Source organism: Dipteris shenzhenensis, chromosome 17 (assembly GCF_047967505.1).
Source record: "Dipteris shenzhenensis isolate YYH24624 ecotype China chromosome 17, Dip_SZ_1.0, whole genome shotgun sequence".
Taxonomy (NCBI): domain Eukaryota; kingdom Viridiplantae; phylum Streptophyta; class Polypodiopsida; order Gleicheniales; family Dipteridaceae; genus Dipteris; species Dipteris shenzhenensis.
The window spans coordinates 22441069-22455726 of NC_141612.1; the positions used below are offsets into that span (position 1 = coordinate 22441069).

At 45.8% G+C, this 14658-nt stretch overlaps 1 protein-coding gene across 4 annotated transcripts in view; it reads right to left on the reverse strand.

Moving 5' to 3' along the window:
• LOC147891859 (uncharacterized) overlaps positions 1–14658 on the reverse strand; it is a 174778-nt gene that overhangs the window by 54832 nt on the left and 105288 nt on the right. For all 4 annotated transcript variants that reach the window (XM_087387867.1, XM_087387868.1, XM_087387866.1 and 1 more), the window contains 3 exons: positions 10773–11021; positions 10493–10564; positions 9156–9230 (listed from right to left, as the gene is read on the reverse strand). In XM_087387867.1, coding sequence (XP_087243993.1) covers positions 9156–9230; positions 10493–10564; positions 10773–11021 — 396 coding nt within the window. The remainder of the gene's footprint in view (positions 1–9155; positions 9231–10492; positions 10565–10772; positions 11022–14658) is intronic.

Sequence of the window (14658 nt, forward strand, 5' to 3'; positions counted from 1 at the left end):
CTTCCCTTCCCCTCTCTCCTACCCTCTCTTTCTCCTTCTTCCTGCGCCCGCGTTCAGGGCATCCTAGGCAGTAGTTTCACGGACGAGCTTTTTCAATGTAGGAATCAGCCTTTTCACATCGATTGGCAAATGGATCCCCATTCAACCAATCTCCGTCCACCTCCACCGGCCGTGAGAACCGTCATTTTTTCAGAAGACAAGCTGCAGCAGCTCAAGAAAGATGTGGAATTAAAGGGCTCCACATCACTTTTCGCCCGCATCTTTGGGTCACACCCTTCTAGATCATAGGCTAGAGACTGGATGCTGGCGGCGTTACCAGGAGACCTCGCCCCTCACCTCAGGGATATTCGACTTTTGGGACGTGGATTCTTCCAAGTGGTTTTCGATTCCCACGAGTCCACAGCCCTTGTTCTCAAAGCTAATCCCCTAGCTTTGGGTTCGAGGAGGATCTTTCTTTTGCCCTACACCTTGGGCTTCGATCCGGTCGAGGAGGACAGGCAAGTCACATCACTGTTCATTAGGTTTCTTGGTCTTCCTCAGGTCTACCATCGACTGCTTGCCACTATCGCATTCGGAGTGGTCACGGAGATCCCCTCCCTTCCTGGCATGCCTTCTTCCTTGGCAGAGGCAGTCAATGCAGACGGGGTGCCTCGTGTTATGGTCATTGTCTTTGACCCTAACATCTCAGATGACCACATTATGATTCAATGTCCAGACGGCTCTCTCTTTCGACAGAGAGTCAAGATTTCAGGTAGATAGGACCAGTGCAGGATTTGTAGGACCCTTGGGCACTTTGCTAGAGACTGCCCAAGGAAGAGAAAAAGACCAAAGAGGTCTTCTGGTGCGGCTCCTTCATGTACTACCACGATTGCACCTCCCCAGCACCCTGTACCACGCACTCCAGAACCACCAAGAGCAACAGGGCGCCCTGCTTCACGCACCCCAAGACCACCAGGGGCAGCAGGGCGCCCAATGCCCGCAGCACCCCTAGTACCACGATGGAGAGCTATCAGAGCGGCTCCCTTACCTCAGGAGGAGACTTTTGATCCTGTTCAGACAGACGCCTTCCAGACTCCAGAGGTGGATGTTGCTGCAGCCCCAGACACCACAGTTCCACATCAGGAGGGGCCTGTAGATCCACCAGCCCCAGTCACTTTGGTCTCTGACCCCTTGGTTTCTGACCACGAGGGGACTACAAATACTTCTTCCTCGCAGACTGTTCCTGCCACACTCAGGACAATTGAGAAAGTGTAGGCGCAGATGAGGGCTCCTGATTCCTCTTCACCCCACCCACAGGCCTCCTCAACCCCCAGCTCCAGTTCTGCTGATAGAGGCCTGGCAGGTTCTTCTCCTCCATCTTCCACGAGTGCAGGTCTTCTTCGCACTCCTCGGCCAGACTTGCTTATGAGGAATTCTTTTTCGGCACTGGCAGATTCGGTGACTTTCATGAATGATGAGAAGTTTGTGCCCTCCACCTTAGGGATCCCGGTCATTGGGATTCCTTCTGACAGGGCCTCCCTTTCAGCAGGTGTGGGGATCCTTTCACCTGTTGAGTTTCCTGCCCTCAGCAGGAGTGTTTCGGCCCAGGGGAAGCTAGTCTCCTCTACTAGGTCGGGTAAGCCTTTCCATCCAGCATCCTCCTGTGGATGAGGATAGTCAGCTGGAACATACAGGGCCTAGGCGGAGTTTCACACCGTCGCCGTAGGCAGCTGAGATCCGGAACCAGCTTCATCCAGGCGTCACTAGAGGTGCTATTGATATCCTTTTTATCCAGGAACACAAGCAGGATGCCAGTGATTGCTCTAAGTCTGGCAAACTGCTTTCAGGACATACCTTCTGGTCGCCTGTTATGGGCACAAGGGGAGGTACTTGCATTTCGGTCTCTCTTTCTATTCTCCCCTTGGTTGCTGGTCATGGTATTATCTCCCCTTCTAAAGCTCAATGGATCATTATTTTGATTGGAGGGCGTAAGATTGGTCTTCTCAATCTTTATGCTCCTAACAACAGAGGGGAGCGGATCTCCTTTTGGAAGGAGTTACTCTCTTGGGCCCCCATTGCAGATTCCTGGATCATTGGTGGCGACTTCAACATGGTTGAGTTGCCTTCAAACAAAAAGGGAGGCAGACAGGGTGGAATTCATTCTTTGGAGAGGGCAGCCTGGGATGCCTTTCTCTTTCAGTTCAGTGGCAGAGACACTTGGTTGGATGATGCCTTTCATATTATGCCACAGTCACTCCTGTACTCTTGGTCGAACAGGAGAATACACATGCCCATTCATGCACAGATTGACATATTTTATGTAGATGATTGGGCACTTGACAGAGGAGGACCTGTATGCATTTCTATTGGGGTTTCCACCTCGGATCATTTTCCAGTGGTGTTGCAGATTCTTGAGCCTCATCGGAGAGGACACTCTGCCAGTGTCACGATTCCGGATGCTTTTTATGCAGAGGAGAGCCTCACGGAGGATATTTTACAGATTTGGGTTTCTCACATACAGGGTGGAGCTGTCCATCCATCTCAGGTAGCTGCAGCCTTATCCAGAATTAGTGACTATTATCATTCAGTCGCTGATTCTAGGAGACGTGAGATTCTCAGATGTGAGATTGGTATACGCCAGCAGTTAGTGTCCCTTTAGAGGGAAGAGCAGAAGAGGCCCACAGATGCTTGGATTCAGGAGCGCCTTGCTGCAGCAAGGGCTCATTTGCAGACATTGTTGGATCAGAGAGCAGAGTATGCCTTTCATGCACAGGAATCCTTTTGGATTCAGATGGGTGGCAGGGTCAACAAACACTTTTTCTCTACTCATGGGCCCAGACATAGTAGAGATAGTGTTTCGCAGCTTGTTGACTCAGACGGGGTGTTACAGTCAGATCTTGATGATGTCATGCGCGTAGCTTCAGATTTTTTTGCATCCCTTCTTACTGCAAATCCAGGCACACACGCCATTGATGATGCCAGAGAGGTTATTTGGCAGTGTATCCCTGTATTGGTGAAGGATGAGATGTATGTTTCTCTGGATGCACCTTTCACCAATGCAGAATTCAAGACTGCATTACTTGCCCTTCACAAGGGCAAGTGCCCAGGTTTAGGTGGACTTACCCCCTCCTTTTTTATTACTTTTTGGAAGCAGATTGGTGATCACATTACATCAGCCCTGCAGGGCGTGTGGGACTCTGGTGAGATGCCAGACTCACTCACAAATGGTCTCATTCATCTCATCCCAAAGGGGGGTAATAGGAATCTTGTGTCTCAATGGAGACCCATCACTCTTTTGGGCACTTTTTACAAGATTCTGGCGAAAGCCATCAGTCTGCGACTACAGGTTTTTCTTCTAGATTTGATTCATGACACGCAGACAAGGTTTGTGCATGGCAGAAGTATTTTTTATAATATTTTCTCATTTTGGGAGGCCTCAGAATGGGCCATGCAGAGCCGCCAGAGATTGGCCATTCTACTCTTGGACTTTGAGAAAGCTTACGACAGAGTAGACTGGGATTTCTTAGAGGGTACTCTATCTCGCTTTGGTTTTTCAAATGCATGGATTAGAGGAGTATCCTCTCTCTACAAATCAGCCCATAGCCAGTTGCTCATTGGGGGGGTAAGAGGGGATAGGTTTCAGATTTCCAGATCCGTCCGCCAAGGATGTCCTCTTGCCCCGTTTCTTTTTCTGTTTGTGGCGAAAGCTATGAGTATCTACATTAGATCTCAAGCTGATATTTATGGGCTGAGGCTTCCTATCCGCCGGGAAGAAGAGCTCCTGGATAGTGAGTTGGCAGATGACGCGACTGTTTGTTTGGATGCCTCCCCCAGGACACTCACTTCCTTTCGGACAGCCTTGGATTTATTTTGCACGGCTGCAAGTGCACACATTAATTGGCATAAATCCAGTGGTTTTTGGATTTGCGAGGATGACACCCCAGATTGGGGTAATGATATTGGCTTCACTTGGGTACAGAGGGGCTTCTCCGTCAGATATTTGGGCTGCCAAGTTGGGGTAGGCATCTCTCCCTCACAACAGTTTGCTCCGGTGTTGGAAAGCATAAGAAGAAAGCTCCTTTTCTAGAGCTCAGCCAAACTTGACTTGGCCTCCAGGGTGGTGGTGGTTAACCAGGTTCTTCTAGCCACAGCATGGTTTGTATGCTCTTGTTGGTGCCACTCAAGGGATTGTATCACTCAGCTTAAGAGGCCTGTAAGAAACTTTTTATGGAGTGGTCTAGATGGCACAACTGATGTTACAGCCAGGGTGGCTTGGGAGACCTTGATCCTTCCTAAGAGAAGGGGGTTTGAATACATCGACCCAGATCTACAGTGCAGAGCTTTACTCTGCAAGTTCGTTGTGAGAGGGCTTATGCAAGGACAAGAGCCTTGGAAGGATTTTTTTATCAGATGCATATAGTCTCGCACGCCCACTTCAGGAGAGGATTGGACACACAGTACTAGATGGGTTTTCACCACAGCCCACCTCAAGTCTCCCTCTTCCCCTCTTATGGTTGCTATCCTGAAAGCATGGGCCAGCTTCAGGAGTACTCTTCGCAGGATTCCCCCATCCACCCGTGAAGAGATTGAAAGGCAGCCTATCATGTGGAATGACAGGATTTTGGATGAGCTTGGCAGACCACTTGGAGCTTCTCCTTACATGCAGTGGCCAAGATGGGAGAGGGCCCTGCATCTACAGTGGCAGCATGGAAAGCCTTCAGGAAGCTTCCTGCAGACCAACAAGCCCAGATGGTTCTTAATCTCAGAGGGAGTGCAGGGAGAGTCCAACAGATTGATGCAGCCTTGCCCTTGGATTGGGTGGACACAGATGACATGCCTATTACTTGCTCCACCTGGATGGGGGCATTTTCCAGATTGGGAGTTCCTTTACAGGTGATTGCTTTTCTTGACCCACATGAGGATGCCTTAGTATTTGATGTTTCTTCGGGGGGCAGGCTATCCAAATCCACAGACGATATCTTGTTGGAGGTACCGTTTTAGCCAGTCAGGATAGTGGGCTTCATGGAGCATGGCTCTCTTTCACAGTGGTACTTGGATCCTGTCCCGCTTCTCCTCGCCCTTGGCTCATGGAGGCTGTGGCTCTATGGAGGTGTCCCAATTAAGTTTTTGCAGTGTAACCCTCGGGAATGGGAATGGATAGATGAAGGGCACCGAGAGAAGGGCATCCCCTTCTTTCGTTACACGGTCAGTAATGCCAGGAAATTCCAGCTCAGCTCTAGGGGTTGGAAGCCTACTAGAGCTCCTCATTGGGAGAACTTTCAGATTTATGCTGACTTGCAGAGAATTTTTTGGCAAAGGCTCTGGAAATCCCACCGGAATAGAAAAATCACTCTCTTCTTTTGGCTTTTTATTCATGGTGGGATAGCAGTGAACCATTGGAGATTCAAATTCGGAGCTGACCCTTCTTGCCCTCGCTGCCTTTCTGCTTTGGAGACAATACAGCACTGCCTATGGGATTGCAGACAGGCGAGAATCATATGGAAGGGGATTGCAAGACTTTTCAGCAGTTTTGTTCGCCTACCTTTCTATATGACCTGGGGATCAGTGGCTTGGCTTACTCTTTCAGGGCCCCAGGTATTTTTTGAGAGACTTGACTCCTCTTGGGCTCTTCACATCCGACGACACCTTGTGGAGTCGTGCTCTCTAGAGGATGTTCCGGCCACTCTTTTCAGGGCTGCTCACTCCTCGGTCAACTCTCCATGGGAGATCCTAGCTAGCATTGCAGCATGGCACATTTGGAGAGCCAGGTGCACTGAGGCTTTGGAGGGTTCTCAGGTTCACCCTTCTCAAATCTTGGCCAGTACTTGGACAGATATGATACACACTTTGATCGCCATTTGGGCGACCATGCGAGGATCATCTCGAGCAGCCTCCTCCAGGAGAGTTACTTTTCTGAGTTCTCAGAGATTGGAGAGACTCTCCCTTCTTTGCTGAGACTTCTACAGGGTTGAGATGGCATTTTCAACCTCAGCCTTGGTTTCTTTCTACCTCATTCCTCTGAGGTGTTTTTATTACATGCTTAGCATGGTGTATTTCTGCACAGAGCTTGCTCTAGCGGGTTTCTTTCTTACTTAATAGAAGTCTCTTTTTTGAAAAAAAAAAAAAAGATGCCTAGCGACTTAGGTCAGATCAGGGTGTAAAACCGGACCCCACTCAGAGCATGATCACTGAGCTTTTATAGACAGACAACACTGACCAAAGCAGGGCTCAAGTAGCAGCAAATATGAGGACCAAAGCGAGAGACACAGCGGAATCACCAACTGGTTGAGGCACAGATCAGACTTGGGAACCTTCCCTCCATGCTTAACACATCAGATCATGGCCAATGGGAGTAATAGTGGCATTTGTTCGTTACAGGGCCATACCTAGGCAAACCACAGTGGACCACACATATCGATAGCTCTCAACGCTCCATCGCAAGTTTTATTCCCACCCCAACCTCATACATCGCCAACCCCCTCTTAGGCTTGACATCTTTGCCAGGTTCCGAATAGCTATCACAGGGCTGCCAACCCCCACTTTCTCCATGAGTTCCAAGATTTCTCTTTATGTATCGATATCGTTATAAAAATGGATTTTTTGGTATTCGTCATGGGTGTTGATGCCACACCCCTTAAGCTCGTTGCATCAAGTTCTTTCACTCTCATAGACCGTTCGATCTTTCAAAGACTTTTAATAAACTTTCTTTCTTTCTTTCTGCAACAAAGGCATTGCCCAAGTAAACCTTCTACCACCTTCTCACGTAAGTTTCCTCCTCCCAAGTTCTCCAACAAAATCTTTGAAGGAAGGGACTCCATGCCCTAAACGTCCACTTGAACCTTTCATACTCATCATCCACCCAAGAGTACTGCAAAAACTTAAGTAGGGAAATCCAAAACAAGTCCAAAATAGCTTCCAAAAGAGAGAAGGTCGTCCCGATTCTCCGTAGGTAGGCCTAGGAAACGTACAATGATTGGAACCTCAGCACAAAGTGCTTCATTTCTATGTCCTCTACCATGAATCCATAGTACAAGGGTAAAGAAAAACCAAATGCGAGCGCAAATCAACTAGAGTTCGTTTGTAACGGGACGTGGGCAGTTGCTAATGCGGTGAGATGAGGACAAAACCCCTCTCCCATAGATAGTGACCTCTTGGATGTGGTCACCTTCCAGTGCCAAACTCGCATGCACCCAACCACGAACTTGGTGATGTGTGGGTATGAGACCTACAAAGCATCCCACCAGTTCCCAATCCACGTATTGTTTGTCTTCAAGTGAAAGGGAAGTCCTGATGGTGTTGAGAATCAAGGATGTTGCCATAGGACTCAACTGACCACGCCTATTAGTCAGCTTTTCGATGCCTTTCTAAAATCAAACCATAAGCCACTTGATGCCTATTTTTGCAAAGGGGAAGTGGGGAAAACAGGGGGCGGGAAAGGGAAGAATGACGGCAGGGGAAGGTACAAAGAGAAGGGAAAGGGAAGGGGGAGAACTAGGAGAAGTGAAGGGAAAATAAAAAGGAAGCGGCAGGTCTGGGCATAATCTGGTGGGAACAGGCTCCCCCAAGTGCCGATACGCTGCCAAAAAGGCAACCAAGCAGCTCCCTGGCTGCAACAGAATTTTGAAGCTGCCAATGGCCAGCTCGAGAAGCTTTGGAAGGGGACAAAATGCAAAAAGGGGACAGAGAGGAACACCCAGCTGGGCCTAAGCAGGGAGGGAGTTGACGAGAAAGCCCTGGCTAGACCACAAACTGCAGGAGGGGCACAATAGAGGGAAAATGGAAGAAGGGGCCCCAATGGGTGCTGGCAGGTACGTGGGGCCAGCCAGTTGGGAAGATGGGAAAGAGAGAAACAAGAATGGCTGGGAGGGGAGCGGGTGCAAGAAGAAGTCCACGAAGTGGTTGAGGCGGGAGGAAGAGGAGAAAGAAGCAATTGGGTGGAAGAGGAAGGAGCGAAGCTGAGGGAGGAGAGCTTAAGGGTGGCATTAGGGTAGGTAAGCTCAATGCTCAGGTTGAGCTGCCTTCAATTCAATTTCTGCTATGCCCGCTTCCTTTCAATACTTTACTTATATGCGGCCTTTCCACATGCATAACGCAAGTGTGAGTACAATTGAGTTTCTGAAATTGTTTTTATTAGCACTGCCCTGCAGGCAGTGCTCTTCTAACACTTTTGAAAAAAGGTGTCCCTCCAATTATTTTAGGCCAAGTTTCCCCACTTTCTATTTTCAGTGATCTCTCTCTCTCTCTCTCTCTCTCTCTCTCTCTCTCTCCTCCCCCCTTCCCAAATCAACCTGGAATCCCTACTGGAGTGGCCAGTCAAAGAGCTAGGCAACTTACATAAGGGAAATTTTAGAATATCGCAACAAAGTAAGGTCTAGCACACAAGCTAGCACAACAAGTACTCACTGCATAGCACATTTATGCTTTTATTTATGCTATTTTCTTTCAATGGATGTAAACAATGACTACTTGTTGATAGTGATCACTGTCCCATAGATTCTGAAGGGTCTCACGAGGACGTTAATACAATAATATCATCTCTCTCTCTCTTCCCAAATCAACTCAACTGTCTAAGGGCAGTGCTCACGAGTATTGGTACTCGCTTGTTTTATGCGGTTGGATGTCAACATGGCTAGTCTTCCTGAACATGTGAAAATTTGTGCATGTACATTATTATCATGCATTGTATATGTACATCCCATCATCACGAATGTGTGTACAACTTCCTCATCCATTGTATCAACAAAACAATAATTCATCTGCTGGCATGAAATTCCTAGACATGTGGGAGTGATGCATGTCATTAAATGATGATGTATTTGACAATTGACAAAAATGGCATCGATGTATGCAGTCATTAGAAGACAACCTAAGAATAGGGGATATCTTCAACAGCAAGCCAGAGAACATGGAGTTTCAAACAAGGGTAGTCAATCCCATCACAAAAAGTACATGATTGAGAACTTGCCACACATGGACCAGCACCTTTAAAAAATACTTGTTCCTTTCATAAACATTTGAGTGATTGACTGAGACAAGGGAGCAATACAGAGCTTAGCAGAGGTTTGGAACTCGATGATGACAGATTTGTAACATAACGACAATGCCTACTTACAGAGCTTCAAAATAGACTATCACAACCACAACTACTAGCACTATGGAGGTTATGTGCTACAAACCTGTATAGATGCCGGGAGAGCTAATAATGTCTGGTCTTGATAAGCAAACCCCTTGGCAAGTTGCTGCCAACATTCCTGAAGGAAAATATACATCATAAGGAAATAATTGTCAATGTCAGAATTAAAGGTCAGCTCTACGAAGATCTTACCTTTTTCAAAGGACATCACTGTATGATGGTCTTTTGTCTTTAAACTCTCTTTTTAGAGCAAAAACATCAAAAAATCCTCACACGTGTACATGATTAAAAAAACAGTCCATGCTGGTGTTATCTATTCTTGCACTATGTTCTACATTATCCAGCGTTCCAAGAAAATACGTATCAAAAGACCACCTCTTGTTTCCTTTGTCATTGAAGGCTCGATGGCCTAAAGGAGAAGACATGCAATACAAGAAAGAGTGGCAGCAACAAAATTTGGAGGCACCATACTTTTAAGAGGCATATAGCCTTCAAATTTAAAAGAAAATGAGATACACCTATAGCATGCCTAGTCATAGCATTAGCACAAAACACTGCTTAAGAGCAGCTTTTGGTGTATTGTGTGCCAATCATGGTAGCTATTGTGAGGTTAGCCCGAAATTGGCCATGCAGCGGCCAGCAGCTCTTTAGAATTGGAAATGTGCATGCACATGATATACAGTGTCACCTAGCAAAAGCGTGTGGAAATGTTTGTTAGAACCTTGCGAAACCGTCCACTCTCGAGCAAAGCGACAGAAATTCTATTGTCTACAATTTCATATGTATATTGAGTCTTGAGTCTTGACTTCGCTTCTTTTGATCTTATCCTGATTGAGGATTGGCTTCTCCTGCATTTTGTTGCCATTTTATTGCTTATTTGGCTTTGACTCTGCCATGTGCACATGTTTGTTTCTTGTATCTGCCTGCACTCCTCCCAATAAAACTTTTTCTCACAATAGTAGCATTGACCTTTGCTGGCTGTCCTGAAGTGCTTCTGCAACCTTCGGCCATTGCCTGCATAAGATCTGGGAGCCCTGGGGGAGAGGCATCCACCAAGAAGCAAAGATACTATGTGCAGCATATAAATCCACCATATCATTGCTGAAAGAACGGCATTGAACACACATATGTTTTCTTGATTTGGCTCCCAGACAAATACAGACAGCATGGAATCTACCTGGGAAACATGAGACAGGACTTTGGCAAGTGCAGGGGTAAAGCTCCAGTAGGCCACAGGGGGAACGGCTAGGACTACTTTGCGATAAAGCAAGTGGATACTGAATAGCACACACTTTTGGAATCTGGAGCATAGACCCTCACTGTGTCCCACAAATGCTGAAGTAACACAGGAAAAGACATGGATAAGTGAGCATCACTAACCGAGTTTACAAGATGAGAACAGATATTGCGTCGTCGAGCAAGTGCAGGGAGTAATTGAAAGCAGGTGATTTCCTGTCAGTCAATTTGCAGGGAAAAATGAGAAAAATCCTTCAAGTGAAATATTTCCAACAACATACATCTAGAACAAGGCCACATGCCCAGTTGCTGATAGTATTATCTACGAAAGGCATGTGACAGTACATTGTTTAAAAATAACAATTGCATTACTTCCAGGAACATACTATCTTCCTTATTCACAAACCAGGATAAGGTATTATACTTGCAAAGTTTTCTCCCCCGGCCATGCTGTCAGTGCCATGATCGCAACTTGCACTAGACATTCCATCACAGACTTTCCATCACCTTCCTCACTAAAAACAGTTACCATTGGGTTTCTCACATTATGCTGAGTTCCCGTAGCCACTCTCTGCTCATCTTCATGACCAGATGGAGTTGAATTTGGACCTCGGCCAGCATCTGCTGGGAGAAGATATGTGTCAGCCCACCTTGCAAAGAACCATACGATAGCCTGCAGATGCATATAAAACATAACTTATACACAAATCTACATTTCAATCAAAGACAAGAAAGTCACACTCATATGAAGCTATTTAAGAGCCTTTCTACTCTGAATTCACTCCTTCCGCCCTGCCATAAACCAAGGGATCACAATGTTCTCTTTTCAAAAATACACTCACAAAGTCACTAATCCCAAGTTCAATCAGCTTAAAGATAATACATCACTTTAGTACTCTTAAGTCTATACAACCAAGTCCTCAGGTAGACTTACCAAAGCTGACACGCTAAGTCAGTGATATAGGAACCTGTGAATGAAATGACTAAACTACTTGTCCCTGTTTCTGCCAGTTTTTTTCCTTTTGGACTCTTTTTCGCTTGATAAAAAGCAATCTCCATGAGATATGAGTGCAGCCAGGGCTGAAAACACCCAACTAGCAGGTACTTCTTGCAGAAGCTCTTTGAGAGTGGGAAGAGGGACTACAAGGGAATTGTTTTGGCCCTAGGCTCCACGACAAGTAAAATTGCTGTGGACCTCGACCGCCCAAAACAGGTCCAGCAATCTCTCCTACCATTGCAAATTCCATCACCATCGACTCAAGCTGGTCAAGGTAGACAATCCTATATCACAAGCGAGAAACTTTTCAAACAAGATTCGCGAGTCATTCTCTTTGTTTTTCTAACTTTCAACTATCTTTCAAATTAGGACTAATAAGAGTGAAAGAGGAAGGGATGTAGACATTATTCTTATGCCCACAAGAGCTGAAGAGGTACTCTCGCACATATTACAAGTTGAAGCAACTTTTTTGACAGCTCAAATTTACATTTCTTTCCTTAAGAAAAAATAAGAATAAACAAGGAAAGGGATGGTTTTGGGGAACAATTCAAGCTGCTACTTCCACAATCGGCTCTCGCTTTTTTGGTACCCTTCCCTTCCACAAAAGAAACATGCTGTGTTGGTGTTCTTCAATATTTTGCGGTAGGCTTTTTTTGGCTATTGCTCCACTTTGTAGATTTCCGTCATTCACTTTTGCTGATTGTACCAGCAGCCATCGGTTGTGTGGCTCGGGCATTTGCAGATTTTGCACCATCTGCCCGACCTACACTTGTTTACCATGTGACCTTGGGTTTTGCATTTTTGGCACTAGAATTCTCCCTTTTCTGGCTTTTCCCTGATGCCCATCTCCTTTAGGAACCTCTTGAGCTCCTCCTCCTCTATCTTGGTGTCCTTTTTTGGCACCGTTTCATCTTCTTCTTCATCATCGCTCTACGCTTCTTGGATGGACGGCTTCTTTTTCTTTGGGATCTAAGTTCCCTTTCTCTAATGCAATCGCTTGTTGTAGCGATTTGTTGTACATCCTTGTTGGAAAGGTGGGGGAGTTTTTTCATATGCCATGCGAAAGTTAGGGAGAGTACAAATAATAATTTTGATCCTTTTCTAGTCTCTCAAAAACATCCAAAAAATTGTACTCGCCAACAAGCTAGGTTTGGCCAGCCCACCTGTTTTCCTTTCTTATGTTTGCATGGGGGGCAGTCACAATGGTTTTTGAGCCTTCCAAAAACAGCTGAAAAACCCACTTTGCCAGTTTCTAAGATATTGTTTGGAAAGCCCAAAAAAATCTCACCCATCAAAATGATAATAATAATGATCTTCCCTTTTGTTTGTGTCACAGGATGGTTTTTGGGCCTTCCAAGAACCATTTTTTTGGGGACAAGGAAAAGACGGGGCAACAAGGGCCCTTTGCCTCACTCATAGGTCCACAAGAATCTCCCCATATACTACAATTTCGGAGTGGAAAAAAGATGTAATAGTAGGTGGCATCTAGGAATAACCACTCGTAGTATCCAGAGGAAACATTGGAACCAAGGTGGATCAGTAATCAGGTTTATGCCTTCTCCATTCTATTTCCCCCTTTGTGTGAAACATGCTTCAGCAGAAGTTCATGATACAATGCCACCTATCCTCTAAAGAGCTATCAACAAGTATGCTTGTAAGATTCTCCTCTACTACAGCACGGTACTTCACAATATATTTTTTAATTATATTCTTTTTTGGGCAGTAAAAAGTTGCATTATATTATTTACACTTCATGCATCCTCAGAATCTCATAAGATTCTCCATACAGACTTTCATTAAGAAAGTACCAGCACAGCCTCTACACAAAAGAAGAACTATAACAACTGAGAGTAGTTACTCCTCCTCATCTTTAACCTTAGAGGAGCTGGTGGCCTTGCGTCTCTTAACATCTTCAGCTTCCTTAGCAGCTGCTCTTTCTTTGGCTGCAGATCTTCTGGGAGCAGCTTTAGTGGGTCCTTTAGGGGAAGCAGGTCTAACTCGTCCTTTTGCAGCAACATCAACAGGTAGCCTGACCTCAATAGTTGGCATAGTAGCAGTTTCTCCAATATCTGGTCCTCTGGCAGCAATGGGGGAGACCCTAGTAGTAGGAGTTTTGGGGCAGGTGCTCTGGAAAAGTGGAAAACAGGGGGAGAAGACACCAAGTCCGGGAAAGAGGTATCAGAATCCATATCTATGAATAGTGGTATCTCCTTGGTAGCAACATGCTGATCAGGTTCAACCATGTATTTGACCACCACTGTATGTGATTCATCTTGACAGTTGAAAGCGTGCGTCTCATTATTTGATATGTTCCTGTAGTCTCAGCTCTCTTGGCATTCACAAGCTCTTCTTAGGCTTTTTTGAATCCCTCAATTCTGGCTAGTCTTTCCAAAAGTGCAGATTAACTCTTTTATTTTGTCCATTCTTGTGCTCAGATTTTGGCTCTGTCTTTTCTGGCCTGCATCAGAACCTTTTGTGTTTTCTCAACTACCTCCTATCAAGACACTGCCGCAGGTCTGTCCACTGCAAAGCAAGCATCCCAAATTCCAGTGATCACTTCCTGTATACTCTTGAGAGTAAAGAGTTTGGGGTCAGCTTTAACCAAGAGGGGGGACAGCTTGCCCATCCCTAAGTCACAATTGAGGAAAATCAGTTTAAGACTAAGAGTCTCTTGGTTTTGATTTGAACTCTTTGATTAGGGCTACGCCTTCACGGTAAACTGCCCATTTTCCATCCTTTTTTGGCAGCCCTGACTTTAGCTAATTCAATTGCCTTATTTTTTAGTTAAGCTTGTGTAAGCTCCTCAGCTATCCATACTTTGGTACCCTTCAGCTTGTAAGATTGTTGAAGAAGCTTCATTCGCATATCTTTTGACTTCAGTGTAAGGATTGCCTAACCTTTGTAGTGAAAGAAAGAGAGAAATTTTATTAAAGTCTTTGGAAGACCGATGGGTCTATGAGACTGTGAAAATCCTGATACAACAAGCTGTGATAGTGGAGCTACTAAACGAGCATCCATACCAATGCAAAATGCAAAAATGCAAAATGGCAGTACTAAGTCCTAAGTACAACATAGTCATGTCGATGGTCGACTATATATCAATCTCAGCATCATCATCAATATCATCATCATCATCGGCATCATCAAGATATCAGAATGGATGAGGCAATGCAGGCATGAAGTCGGCCATAGAGCGCTGTCAGCCACCCAAAGGTGCGGTCCTGGCACGTCTCCTGGTTGTAGCTCTACGTCTGACCAGGGCTACTGTGACCCCCGTTGGTCGAGCTCCGACTCTAAACAAGGAGGGGATGTC